This window comes from Pantherophis guttatus, chromosome 3 (genome assembly GCF_059756535.1).
Source record: "Pantherophis guttatus breed Tessera chromosome 3, ASM5975653v1, whole genome shotgun sequence".
Classification (NCBI taxonomy): domain Eukaryota; kingdom Metazoa; phylum Chordata; class Lepidosauria; order Squamata; family Colubridae; genus Pantherophis; species Pantherophis guttatus.
In genome coordinates, this window is record NC_142065.1 from 2,422,024 (window position 1) to 2,434,402 (window position 12,379).

General features: G+C 47.9%; 1 protein-coding gene across 6 annotated transcripts in view; it reads left to right on the top strand.

The window, feature by feature from the left end:
• NOL4L (nucleolar protein 4 like) overlaps positions 1-11,236 on the top strand; it is a 132,931-nt gene extending 121,695 nt beyond the window's left edge. For all 6 annotated transcript variants that reach the window (XM_087888949.1, XM_087888953.1, XM_087888950.1 and 3 more), the window contains 4 exons: positions 1,521-1,712; positions 2,853-2,975; positions 5,098-5,302; positions 8,399-11,236. In XM_087888949.1, the coding sequence (XP_087745075.1) occupies positions 1,521-1,712; positions 2,853-2,975; positions 5,098-5,302; positions 8,399-8,601 (723 nt within the window). In that variant the 3' untranslated portion in view covers positions 8,602-11,236. The remainder of the gene's footprint in view (positions 1-1,520; positions 1,713-2,852; positions 2,976-5,097; positions 5,303-8,398) is intronic.
• The last annotated feature ends 1,143 nt before the right edge of the window (positions 11,237-12,379 follow it).

The following is a 12,379-nucleotide window of genomic DNA, read 5'->3' on the forward strand; positions in this document are numbered from 1 at the left end:
AGTGTAGGTGCTCCCATCACTGGGTTTTTTTTAACAAGAACTTGGACAACTGTTTGTCTGAAATGGTATAGGGTTGGACTAGAAGACCTCTAAGACCTCTCACACTTATGACGGTGGCAGCCTCCCTGTGATCACAAAATCAAAATTCAAAATTCAGATGCCTGACAATTGGCATGTATTTATGATGGTTGCAATGTCCCAGGGTCATGTGATCCCCTAGCGCGGCGGTTAGAATGCAGTATTGCAGGCAAACTCTGCCCACAGAATGGAGTTCGATCCTGACCAGCTCACGTTGACTCAGCCTTCCATCCTTCCAAGGCCTGTAAAATGAGGACCCAGATTGTTGGGGGCAAGAGGCTGAATCTGTAAACCATTATATCTATCTATCATCTATCTATCTATCTATCTATCTATCTATCTATCTATCTATCTATCTATCATCTATCTATCCATCTCTTATCTGTCTGTCTGTCTGTCTATCTATCTATCTATCTATCTATCTCTATCCATCTATCCACCCACCTATCTATCTATCATCTATCTATCTATCATCTGTCTATCTATCTATCTATCTATCTATCTATCTATCTATCTATCTATCCATCTCTTATCTATCTTCTATCTATCTATCTATCATCTATCTATCTATCTATCTATCTATCTATCTATCTATCTATCTATCTATCTATCTCTATCCACCCACCTGCCCACCTATCTATCCATCCATCCATCATCTATCATCTGTCTATCTATCTATCTATCTATCTATCTATCTATCTATCTATCTATCTATCTATCTATCTATCTCTATCCACCCACCCACCTATCTATCTATCTCTATCTCTATCCATCCACCTGCCCACCTATCTATCTATCCATCCATCCATCCATCCATCCATCCATCCATCATCTATCATCTATCTATCTATCTATCTATCTATCTATCTATCTATCTATCTATCTATCTATCTATCTATCATCTATCTATCTATCTATCTATCTATCTATCTATCTATCTATCTATCTATCTATCTATCTATCTATCTATCTATCATCACCCATTATATATCTGGTGGTGCAGTGGTTAGAAGCCAGTATTGCAGGCAAACTCTGCCTACAGCCAGGAGTTCGATCCTGACCAGCTCAAGATTGACTCAGCCTTACGTCCTTCATGAGATCAGTAAAATGAGGACCCAAATTGTTGGGGGGGGGGAAATGCTGACTCTATAAAGCAGCATATAAATTTGCTATTTTGTGACCTTCCTGGCCAGCTTCCTACAAGCAAAGTCAATAGGGGAAGTCAGATTCGCTTAGCGACCCCATGATTCATTTAACGACCGTGGCAAAAAAAAAAAAAGCTGTGAAATGGGGCGCAACTCACTTAAGCCCTGTCTGGCCAAACAACAGAACTGTTGAGCTCATTTGTGGTCCTAAGATGAGGACACACACACACACACCGAGGTGTCTTACGCAGGCCTAGCGAGAGTAAAGGGCTGATCGGTCTCCCGTTATCTCTGCAGATGTTTGTGCGTCTCTTCGTGGACGAGAACCTGGACCGGATGGTGCCCATCTCCAAGCAGCCCAAAGAGAAGATCCAGGCCATCATCGAATCCTGCAGCCGGCAATTCCCGGAGTTCCAGGAACGCGCTCGCAAACGCATCCGCACTTACCTCAAATCTTGCCGTCGCATGAAGAAGAACGGCATGGAAATGGTGAGGGAGGGTCTTCTCGGTGGCCCCCTCCCTCCCCGCCCTGTTTTTCACTGCCTCTTTCCCCTCTTTTCCTCCTTCAAAATGTCAGCTGGGTCTATGGGCCATCTCTGGGTGGTCTTTTCCAGAGAAAGCTCAGTCCTTCCAGAGGCCCTGCTGTTGAGGCAATGAAACATCTGGAGCAGCGGTGGGCAACTCTGGCCACTTTACCACCTGTGGACTTCAAGTCCCAGAATTCCTGAGCCAGATATGCCTGCTATGGCCCTTTCATGACTTCTGGACTTCAAGTCCCAGAATTCCTGAGCCAGATATGCCTGCTATGGCCCTTTCGTGACTTGTGGACTTCAACTCCCAGAATTCCTGGGGCAGCCATGCCAACTGTGACCCCTTTATGACTTGTGGACTGGCTCAGGAATTCTGGGAATTGAAGTCCACAAGTTATAAAAAGGGCCATAGACGGCTGGCTCAGGAATTCTGGGAGTTGAAGTCCACAGATGGTAAAGTGGCCAGAGTTGCCCACGACTGCTCTAGAGCTGTGGCTGAGATTTAGTGGTGACATTAACTTGGTTCTGTTGGATTTGGGGAAGGGGCTTGAGATCCATTAGGATGCCTATCATATCTTTCCTCTGTGGGCCCTGGAGCTGGGAATTTGGGGAATGGAGACTGCACCCCATCATTAAAGGGCCTTTCCAATCTCACTTATGGGTCCCCTTGTACGGAAGCCCCCCCCCACCATAAAGCTAAGTTTACTTATTCATTTGCTTTATTTGATTGACGGATTGATCCCAAAGTGGGGTTTGCAGAGGGGAGGAAGGGGAGGAGGAGGAGGGAAGGAGATGAAGGGGAAGTAGGAGGAATCTGGGATCCTTGGTGCTCTCTGAGCTTGGTTGTTTTCCTTCAGACATTTCATGACCCAACTAGGTAACATCATCAATGCTAGAAAGGAGGAGGAGGTTGAAAAGAGGAGGAGGAAGAGGACTTGCTCCATGTATCTTAAAATTTCCAAAGTTGAAGAAGACTGCTTTCGGTCTTTCGTTTTTCTTCCCCTTTCCTGCTTTTTTGATCTTGAGGGCTAGTATTGTTATTATTTTTTCCCAGCATTCCATTGTTCCAGCTTTCCTGAAAATGTTCTTTTTCTTTCAGACCAGGCCGACCCCTCCTCACCTGACCTCAGCCATGGCCGAGAACATCCTGGCAGCTGCTTGTGAAAGTGAGACGCGGAAAGCAGCCAAGCGGATGCGGCTCGAGATCTATCAGACGTCACAGGTACGGGACCAGGCATCAGGCTATTTGCTGGCGTTGAATATCCAGATAGGTTACCCCTTTACCGCTTGCAACAAGGCACTGGGTCCCATCCTGGATTCTCTACACTGGTTCTGGAATCGGGTTATTTGCTGGCCTTGAGTATCCGGATAGGTTATCCCTTTACGGCTTGCATTAAGGCACTGGGTCCCACCCTTGATTCTGTACACTGGTTCTGGAATCGGGTTATTTGCTGGCCTTGAGTATCCGGATAGGTTATCCCTTTACGGCTTGCATTAAGGCACTGGGTCCCATCCTGGATTCTCTACACTGGTTCTGGAATCGGGTTATTTGCTGGCCTTGAGTATCCGGATAGGTTATCCCTTTACGGCTTGCATTAAGGCACTGGGTCCCACCCTTGATTCTGTACACTGGTTTGTTTCAAACACTCACATGATCGGAGTTTATATTCATGCCACTTCGTTCCTACAACTGACCTCTACTATAATAATAGTCTTCAACTTACAACCGCTATTTTAGCGACCATTCTCCATGGCACTGAAAATAGTGACTTACAATCGCAAAACATTCCCGGGGTCACACGATGAAAATTCAGGCACTTGGCAACTGGCATGTATCGGTAGTCCTTGACTTACCACACTTCGTTTAGTGACCATCGAAGTTTACAACGGCACTGGAAAAAGTGACTTATGACTGTTTTCACACTTTACGACCATTGCCACATCCCCATGGTCAGATTCCCTTTTGTGACCTTCTGACAAAGTCAATGGGGAAGTCAGATTCACTTAACAACCGTGTGACTAACTCAGGGGTCTGCAACCTTAAACACTCAAAGAGACATTTGGACCAGTTTCCCACAGAAAAGAAAACACCGGGAGCCACAAAACCCTTCCCGTGCCTGACTATTTCTTGAGTGGCCACAAAACTAGGGTATGTAGTTGAATTAAACGTTCTGTTTTCTTCTGAAACTTTTCTTTTCTTGGATTTATCCATGGTTGGCCTACCGGGGGGTTGAAAAGCTCAATAAATCATGTGCCGATGGGTGTCGCACATTGGCGGTTGTGACGCATATTTTGAATGACAGGGAGCCGCAGCAGAGGGGTGAAAGAGCCACATGCGGCTCCAGAGCCGCAGGTTGCTGATCCCTGGACTAACTGAACAACTGCAGCGATTCCCTTAACAACTGTGGCAAGGAAGGTCATAAAGTGGAGCAAAACTTACTTAACTGTCTCGCTTAGCAACAGAAACTTTGGGCTCAACTCTTTAAGTTGAGGACTACCTGTATTGATGTTTTCAGCCTCCTGGGGTGGTGTGATCGCTATCTTCCATATACTGTCAGACCTGTCCTAGCTAGCTCCCTAGGAAAGAAAGACCCTCGACTCCATTTGGTTGAAGCGATAGGTTGTTTTACTAAGGATTACTGGTCGCCCTAAAAGCAGGCTAGAACTAAAGATCCACGCAAAAGTTGACAAACGTTTCCCCTTCATCACAGCCCTCCCCCTCCTTAACAAGTTCATTGTAGACCAGTGGTGTGCCATATGCGTCTTTTGGGGGACACTCAGAGGTTTAGTGCAATTCACATTCCTTTCCCAAGTTTCATGGCCTTGAACTGGTTTCTCACACCTCTGGTATCCAGCACCTCCTGCCATCCCCCCTCCCTGTTTCACCTCCCTACTCCCCCCCGGAGATACGGACGATTCCGGATCTACGTACTTTCCGTCGGGCCCTCAAAACTTTTTTTATTTCATCAAGCCGGGTTGGCCTAACTCTCCAATGGTGTAATTTTAATTTGAATTTTAAATGGGGGATTTTAACTGTCGGGCCAAACTGCTTAATATATTTTAAAATTGTTTTCAAATTTTGTATTCTGTGTTTTTTATCTATGGCTGTTCACCGCCCTGAGTCCTTCAGGAGAAGGGCGGTATATAAATTTAAATATTAAATTAAATTAAAATTAAATATATGCTTGTTGCCTATTTCCTCTCCTCCAACCCCGCCCCCTCCACCAGTTGATGGCAGGATGCCAGCAAGGCGCCAAGCCAAAGATGGCAGCTCTGACGCACGCAGCACCCTTACGACTCCCTTTGCCCCTGACGCAACCTGCCCTCCGTTTCTCTCCTCGCAGGACGAACCAGTCACACTAGAGAAGCAGCAGTCCCGGGATTCGTCCACCTCCGTCACGCATTCCTCCTACTCACTGCCAGCCTCGTCCTTCTCCCAGGACCCCGTCTACATCAACGGGAGCCTGAACTACAGCTACCGCAGCTATGGGACGCTGGGGGGCACTTTGCAGCCGACTCCTTCACTCCAGACAGGAAATCACAGTAACGGTAAGGAGGGGAGCTCAGTCAGAACAGAGCTGGAAGGAAACCTTGGAGGTCTTCCCCTCCTCAAGCAGGAGACCCTAGACAGTGTTGGCTAACCTTTTCAGCACCGAGTGCCGAAACAGGAGTGTGTGCGCATGCGGGGAGCGCCAAAACCCAGAAGAGCAGCTCCCCAGCGCGCACACGCGGGACTGCCGGAATCTGGAAGAGCAGTTCCACAGTGTGCATGTACGCACCGGGAAGATGAGCTTCCGGTTTCCGGCGCTCCCACATGCACGAAAACCAGCTGGCCAGAAGAGCAACGGGCGACGGCTAGCGTGCCCGGAGAGATGGCTCTGCGTGCCACTTCCGGCACATGTGCCATAGGTTCGCCATCACGGCCCTAGACCCAAATGGCTGATTAGTCTCTTCTTAAAAATCTCCAGCGATGAAGCAATCACGACTTCTGGTGGCAAGCAGTTCCACTGGTTAACTGTTCTCACTGTTTCGAAGTTGCTCCTTAATTCCAGGTTGCTTTTCTCCTTGATGAGTTTCCATTCATTGTTTCTTTTACAGCATATATTATTGAAAATCCCCATCCCCCTTTTTAACATTTCAATTTTGTCTCTTAATTTAACTTGTCTTCATAATTAAACCCAATGACCATTTCATATTTCATCTGCTATTCTGTTTTACTATAAGCAATATACATCATCATATTGACTTCTTACATTAAAATCCTTTAACTTAATTGACTTTCCACAATTAATAATATTAATGCAATTCCTTCAAATAAATAAATAATTTATTTCCCTTCCTCCTTTCCACTATTCTTCCCCTCTTTAACCATTTTCTCTTGATCTCTCCAAAATTCCACTTCTTAGTATTTTCCTCCTTTTATCCTTTTAACTTCTTCTTTTTCTTTTTTTTTAATTTTTATATTTATTATGTCTTTTCTCCTGAATCCTTTTTCTCACTTTTAAATATATTACTCGAGTAATTCTCCCCAAGTTTTCTCCTAGTTTCTTTCTACTCTTTCCTTCTTTTCCCTTTGTTTGATTCTTTTTGGGGGAATATTCCCCCCTATCCACTCTTTTTTTGCCACTGAAATCATCTAATTGCTTTTTGCTTTCAATTCCTTTTCTTTCAGTATTATACTCTCTTTTTCCTGCTCTGTAAGTTCCAGCAAAATTTCTAACTTTGTATTACCCTTTAGTGATTCACGCATATTTTTAAACATCTCAATTAATTCTTCACACATCCAAGACTCCATATTGTCAATTTCAAAAATTATTAACACTTTTACTTTATATTTAATTAAAATTCTAAAGACCATATAGTCTTTTTTTAATTCCACATGGTATCCAATTCAAATATTTATCCAATCCACTCCAAATTATAGCTTTGTTATTTTCCACAATTGTTGACAGTGGAAACCAAGCAGTTCAGAAAAACAGATACTCCTTAAAAGTTCTCACAGTTTCCAGATTAAATCACAGTCACAGCTGTTGTTTTTTCTTCTGTCTTCCCACCAATATTGCAGAACTCACTTTCCACCAGCAGAAGTCTCTCAAATCCACAATATTCTCAGAGCAACTAAGTATCCAAGCTGTCAAAAATATTTTAAATCCACATAAAGAGTTCTTTTCCTCGGATTTGTTGTTTTTAGTTTCTCCAAATTCAATTTTAAAATCCAGAGAAACAGTTTTCTTTCTTGGGCTATTAGTATTTTAACTTCCTCTTTGTTCTTTTCCTTCAGATGTCAAAACTATCAAAAATATTTTAATCCACCTAAAAAGTACCTTCCCTCGGGTTTCTTTTTCTTTTGTTATTTTTAATTTCTCCAAATCCAATTTTAAATCCAGTTGTAAAATTTTCTTTCTTGGGCTTTAGTATTTTAACCTCCTGTTTGTTCTTCTCCCTTCATTAACTTTCCCAAGTGCCAATTAGCCTCTCATTTCCGCTCCGGGACACCTTTTAAAGTTATTAAAAATTTTCTTTTTTACCTGTGAGTTGGCCAATCACTCACCAGGTACCAACACTCCTTTCAGACACCGCTCCTGCACAAACAACTTAGTCCAGTTTCCCCAGCTTCAGAGCGGTCATTTTTCAATGGCCACCGCCCCCGCCGCCGGTTTGAAGAGCAGCCTCCGACATTTTGAGGAACTTGCCTGTTCCTCTTGATCATCCAAGGCACCTCTTCTTCTTCACCATCCCCACAGGACGGATCTGGTCCGAAGACCCCCCCAACAGCAGTTTGTCCGGCTGGATTTTCGCGGGACTCATCGGAGCTCGCTATTTCCCCAGCCAATCTCGCTGCGACGCTTCCGGTTTCTCCCCCATTCATTGTTTCTTGTCCTGCCCCCTGGTGCTTTGGAGAATAAGTTGACCCACCTCCTCTTTGTGGCAACCCCTCAAATACTGGACTACTGCTATCCTGTCACCCCTAGTCCTTCTTTTCTCTAGACTGGCCATACTCAGTCCCCACAATCGTTCTTCATATGTTTTAGTCTCCAGGCCTTTAATCATCTTAGTTGCTCTTCTTCAGCCAAATCTTTCAGGATTGTTGGGTGCAACTGATCTGGTTGTGCCAATCTTAGAATTTATACTAAGAAAAAGGGTTCTCCCTATTTGCATCCTTGCCTGCTTCTGCCAAGTTTCTAGTTCTTCCTCTTTCTAACATGGTTGCTCACCTCTTCGGTGGGTCGCAATAGCAATAGCCCTTAGACTTATATACCGCTTCGCAGTGCATTACAGTCCTCTCTAAGTGGTTTACAGAGTCAGCCTCCGGCCTCCAACAATATGGCTCCTCAGATGGATGGAAGGCTGAGTCAACCTTGAGTTAGTCGGGATTGAACTCCAAGCTGTGGGCAGTTTGTCTGCAATACTGCATTCTAACCACTGCGCCACCAAGGACTCAAGAAAGGAAAAAGAAGGAAGAGAGAGGGAATAAGGAAGGAAAAAGGAAGGAAAGGAGGGAGGGAGGGAAGGAAGAAGGGAGGGAGGGAAGAAGGGAGGGAAGGAAGGAAGGAAAATACAGCAATACCATGCTTTTCTTTATCTCTCTCCTCCTCCTCCTCCTCCTCCTCCTCCTCCTCCTCCTCCTCCTCCTCTGCTTTGCAGGCCCCACTGACCTCAGCATGAAAAGCGGCACATCCAGCACCACCCCCCCAGCCAACAGCACGAACCGGGGGGTGCCAGCCGCCCAGCTCAGCCCAACCGAGATCAGCGCCGTCCGGCAGCTGATTGCCGGCTACCGGGAGTCCGCAGCCTTTCTCCTCCGCTCGGCAGACGAACTGGAAAACCTCATTTTACAGCAGAACTGACTGCTGGCCTCCCTGGGGCTCCTGTGCCGGAAGAGACTGACGTCCACCAGGCTTTCTTGATAAATCTGCTCAGGACTGGCCGATCCTCTGCCTATCAACGCCCGCCCACCCATCCACCCACCCACCCCGGCACAGGTTGGAGACCTACCCCACCCCACCCCCGGGAGCCCTTCTGCCTTTGAAAGCCGACCAAGCCGGTGCTCTCTGCCAACCGGAGCCAGCCTCGCAGCCTGGAGAGATGGGGACCACGGTGGGTTTGGGGGAGCAGAGGGTGGGTCGGCCTGGCAGAGCGCTTCTGGCAGAGTCAGGGTTTTCTCGCGGAGCCCGGCAACGGTAGAGCCCTCTTCCCCCGCTCTCTTTCTATTCCCCCGTCCCTTCCTTCCGTCTTAGGAATTGCATATTTATTGAGAAATGCACCCGTCCCTCCAGCCCCTCGTTTTTTCTCCTCCCCCCCACCCATAATTTATTTTTTTTCTAAAAAAAAAAAGAAAAAAAGCATTCTTGAGTTTGTACAGAATTGCCATTTTTTTGTGTGTGTGTCTCTCTCCGTGAGGGAAAGGGGGTTTGATTCCTGTACCATCGTCACCGGCCGTCCCGCCGGAGGGACCAGCCAGGCTCGGAAGCCAGTGGGAAAAGCGGTCTCTGCTTTCAGATTTTTTGTTGTTTCCCCGCCCCCCTCCTTTGGGCCACTCGATCCCCACTTTTGCCTGGTTGGTGGGGGCCACGCCGGGGCCCGAAGCCTGTCTTGTCGGAATTGCAGGACTCATTTTAGGGCCAAAGCTCCATTGCAGCAGCCTTCTTCCTCCTCCTCCACACTCTACCTCACTCCTGGGTGCTCCCTGCTGGCCCCGGCTCTCTTTCAAGGGGCCCCAAAGGGGCCCCTGGCTGCAAGCCTTGCGAGAGACCGGCAAAGCACCCCAAAAACGGAAAGCGTGTGGACAGGGGCAATCGGGGGCCCCATTTGAGTCATGCTGGCAAGGTTTGCAAAAGCAGAGGCCTCGGAGCCTGATTTTTTGGGAGGTGTGTGAGTGCAACGGGTTTGAGCCCCCCTTTTTTTTCTCCTCCTCCTCCTCCTCCTCCAACCTCCCCCCTTGCAAATGCAAATGCACTTGCTGTTTTGCTCAGTGCAATATTGACCGTGCTGCTATATATAACACGAAGGGACGGAGGAGCAAAAAAAATAAAAAATAAAAAAGGCAGCAACCAACCAGAATTCGTTCGGGGAAGAGACCCCCACTCCCTCCCCTCCCCACCGTGTCCCCAAAGGAAGGGCCACCACTGCGAGGTTGGGCCGAGGACACTAACCTTGGATTCTTGGCTTAACGGGAAGCTAGAGAGCATCTTTTCAACGTAGGTTTCTCGTAAGCCAGGGGCATCCAAGTTTGGCCATGTTAAGCCTGGCGGACTTGGATTCCCAGAATTCCCCAGCCGGCCCTACCGGCTGGGGAATTCTGAGAGTCGAAGTTTGCCAGGCTTAACATGGCCGAGCTTGGACACTCCTATTCTAAGCCCATCTACCTTCTTCCCTCTGGTGCTCCAGAGCCAGGCTGGGATTTGAACCTGGGACCACCTGCTCCTGGAGGCTTTGGAGACAGAGGAGTAGGGGCCAGCCTCTCTCGCCCTCCTCCCAGCTGTCCCTAAACCGAAAGGGGGGTGTCTACCAGGGGGAGGACAAGGATCCATGTCTTTGCTAGCAATCCTATCCGTTCCCCCTTGATGCGACCCTCCTCCAGCCCCCCCTCCCCATCCCGAAGGTCCCACCCGACTTTGTGTAAATAGTTACTCGTGCCAGGTCTGACCACCCTCGTGCAAACCCCTTAGGGTGTGTAACAGCGGCAGAGACAATCGCCGTCCGGAAACACGTGAAGGTTCCCTTCCCCGTCTGCAACTGGGGGGGGGGGCACATCAGGATTTGGGGAGTGGGGGTGGCCGTGCAATTTTTTTTGAGGGGGGAGGACGGCCGATGACCCAGACCGGATGCAGGCGTGATTCAGGGTTAATTAACCCTTAGCGCCAGCCGGTGGTTCCCCCCGTCTTCCCCCCCTCCAGTTTTACATGCTCCAAAGGGGCTCCCCGAGAGCATCAAGAGGTGGCACTTGCCCCACCTGGAGTTTGACTTTTAGCCATCCGTCTCTGGATCCGAAAATGTCGATCTTACAAGCCATGTTTTTTCTAAGATTCTCGGGACAGCTGGGCAGGGGTCCGTCCTGGATTCTGACCCCATCAGGAGGCCCTTTTCCGGGGTGTATTTGTGGGTGGGGCTCGGCTGCTGCCCTCTTGGCACTTGGCATGGGGGGGGCTTCGCAAGGCGAGCCCCCCCCTTCCCGCTCTCCAACAGCAGCATTTGGACCCCAGGGAAAGGCATTGGCGGGACCCCCGGCAGAAAATAGCCCGCACCCTGCCCCATCTTTTAGAGGCCCGATTTTTTTTTTTTGTCTTTAGCTGGCCGTCCCCTCGATTATTAACCGGTCCCTTTCCCAGAAAAAAAAAAAATGCTGCTTTGAACTCAGAGGGTTGAAAAAAGAAAAAAAATACAAGTTTGCTTTGTATTTTGTTTTTTGTAAGACTTTTTACAAAGGTAGTCTTAGCGATTTCCACCAAGGAAAAAAAAAAAAAATAACCGATTTAAACAATCTGTCCATGGTCTGAATGATTTTTTATACCATTTTCGTGGTGCTTTTAGAAAAGGAAAAAAAAAAAAAAGGTTTTTTTTCTCTCTCTCTTCTCTTCTCTCTCGGTGGTCGTTTCCGAGCGGAGCTGCTCCGTTCTTTCCTCTTCACCTGTATTGTACCTAAGACCAATGTGAATTCTTTGTACTTTTTTCCTCTGACTTTGGACTCAGTGAAAGTGTACTGTTTACATGTACAGAAAACTCCCAGCTGCCCCTCTGTGTTCGGCGAGACCCTCGTCTGTTGGCGAGGATGACCCACCTCACCCCTGCCTCATCTGCTTAGCGCGGCCACAGATCCGCTCACCTGTTTTCCCCGATGCCCATGGGGCTGGGCTGCTAGGAAGGGCTTTTTAGCGGCCGGCCACGTTTGTCCCCGGAATGGTTAAATCCCAGGGAGGTCCAATCTTGGCAACTTTGAACCCTTGCGGACTTCAGCTCCCAGAATTTCCCAGCCAGCCATGCCTGGTATTTTTTTTCCTTCTCCGTTTGCAGAGGAAAGGACCGTAAGAGAGTAAGCAGACGGAAATGAGTCTTACCTGTGAAAAGGAATGCATCAATGCCAGGGAATTCAGGGAGTTGAAAGTACACAAGACTTAAAAGTTGTTGAGGCTGGACACTCCTAGTTAAAGCAAAAAGGCCAGGTAACAATATTCTTATTCACGAGTGGCTCGGAGAACCTGGCACTCGTAAACCCACACGGATGGTCTGCGGGCTGCTGGTGAGCACCAGGTTGCTCGCCGAGGCATTCCCCCGCTAGCCCGAAACTGCAGGAGGGTCCCAGGGACTTCATAAGTGGCCGGCGAGCCCCCCGCACCAACCGCCAGGAAGAGGGCGGCCAAAGCAGTAGCCCTCCGGTGCAGTTACAAAGCTGACCCAAGCCCACCCATTTCCCCCTTCCCCAGAAATGGAGGGAGGAGGAAACCCAAGGCACTTAAAAGCAGCGGGCGAAAGCGACCCTCCCCTGCGCCAATCCGTCAGAAACCTTTGTTCGTTCTTCCTCCCTTCCTCTCTTAACGGACAACCTATGCAAATTTTCACGTGGCTCTCTCTAAGCAGATGAGAATTGTTGTTGTTGTTGTGTTTTATTTTTTCCCTTCCTCAAACGTG